This window comes from Frankliniella occidentalis, unplaced genomic scaffold, assembly GCF_000697945.3.
Source record: "Frankliniella occidentalis isolate FOCC.00 unplaced genomic scaffold, Focc_3.1 Scaffold55, whole genome shotgun sequence".
NCBI lineage: Eukaryota > Metazoa > Arthropoda > Insecta > Thysanoptera > Thripidae > Frankliniella > Frankliniella occidentalis.
This window is the reverse complement of record NW_026267185.1, coordinates 153,324-154,618: the sequence shown is the minus strand read 5'-3', so window position 1 is coordinate 154,618 and position 1,295 is coordinate 153,324. Positions and strand designations below refer to the sequence as shown.

Below are 1,295 nucleotides of genomic sequence, written 5' to 3'. Positions count from 1 at the left end.
TTTACATAAGCTTCCCCCGTTGCGGTATCGCGCCTCGGCCGGGACTCGACCATTGCGTTTCTGGGCCCTGCTATAAGGTCCCTCGTAAAAATAAAACCCTGTAGGCGAAACGTTTGTCTGTTTGACTCAATCTTGCACCATTTGGGCTTTAGAATGTTAGAGTGACGAAAACACGCCGTAAGTGACCACGCTGGCGTCCAATTGTAAAATGTCGAGGAAGAACCCTCCAAAAACAGCTCATTCTAAACCAGGGACTGCCCTCGGATTTGCCGTATCTTTAACTGCATCACAGCAAGATGTGGATATATTTTAAAAATGGCATAAATTAAAGTTTTAGGACTGTTTGACAAACAATACAAGCTAGGTCATTTTTTTTTTAAAAAAAAGTGTTTTCTGTAGCAAAGCAGAAGGGTGGAGTATAGTCACGGTGTTGCACCGTTACAGTCTTTTCCCATGGCCAAGGAACAAATCTTCAGGGCCGAAGGCCCCCCGGAAACGTTAGTGTACTCAGATATGGAAAGTGACTTATAGGAGACCAAGCTAGGCCCGGCCCCTGCCGAACGGAGTTGAAGCGATGTGAAGCTGGCAACTTTGTTTTGCGGCAGGGCGGGCCTAGCATGTTGAGCATCCGCACCAAGTGATAATCACATAATCAGATCAGGGAGCTATTTGTGCACTGAACCAGTTTTTTTTTTTTTTCAAATCAGGTGCAATTCAGGCCGATATGGCTCACAGACCAATCAAATACCTTCTGCTGTTGCACGTCTTGTTACTGATAGGTCCTTCTGACCTGAAGAACCTTCACAGCGTTATGGCAAGTAAAATCACTTTTACGACACCTATGCATGTGAAAGGGTTGATTTTGCACAGTAAAATACAGAATGTGCTAACTTAACCGAAACTGCTTTCAGCGTTTTGGCATTATCTTTTCAACGGGAGGACATTGAGCGTAAACAAGTGATCATTCCCTAAAATAATTTTCGTTAAGAAGGATGTTGGGTGAAATGTACTTTGTTAAGAAAATATTTAAACGCACAAGGAGTGGTTGAGCACTTTCGGTGGTAGGGCAACCAGGGCTAGCAAAATAAATTAAATTGAATTATGTTCCCTCGATAATTTTGCCCTTCATAGGGGCAAAATCTAAAAGGGCAGCTTTAAAATTAGAACCACATTCCTGAGCAAACTGAAATCTACGGATCAAAACCCGGGCACTTTTAAAGGCTAAATCAAAATAATTTTGCCCTCGGGCCAAAAAACAAAAATTCAATTCGGGGGTGGGTAGGTTCTGGAGGGTC

The 1,295-nt window shown here is 43.2% G+C and overlaps 1 protein-coding gene across 2 annotated transcripts in view; it reads left to right on the top strand.

Annotated features, from left to right (window-relative positions):
- Positions 1 to 1,295, top strand: part of LOC113211073 (uncharacterized) — a 60,639-nt gene that overhangs the window by 36,289 nt on the left and 23,055 nt on the right. For both annotated transcript variants that reach the window (XM_052267612.1, XM_052267613.1), the window contains exon 2: positions 708 to 814. In XM_052267612.1, coding sequence (XP_052123572.1) covers positions 708 to 814 — 107 coding nt within the window. The remainder of the gene's footprint in view (positions 1 to 707; positions 815 to 1,295) is intronic.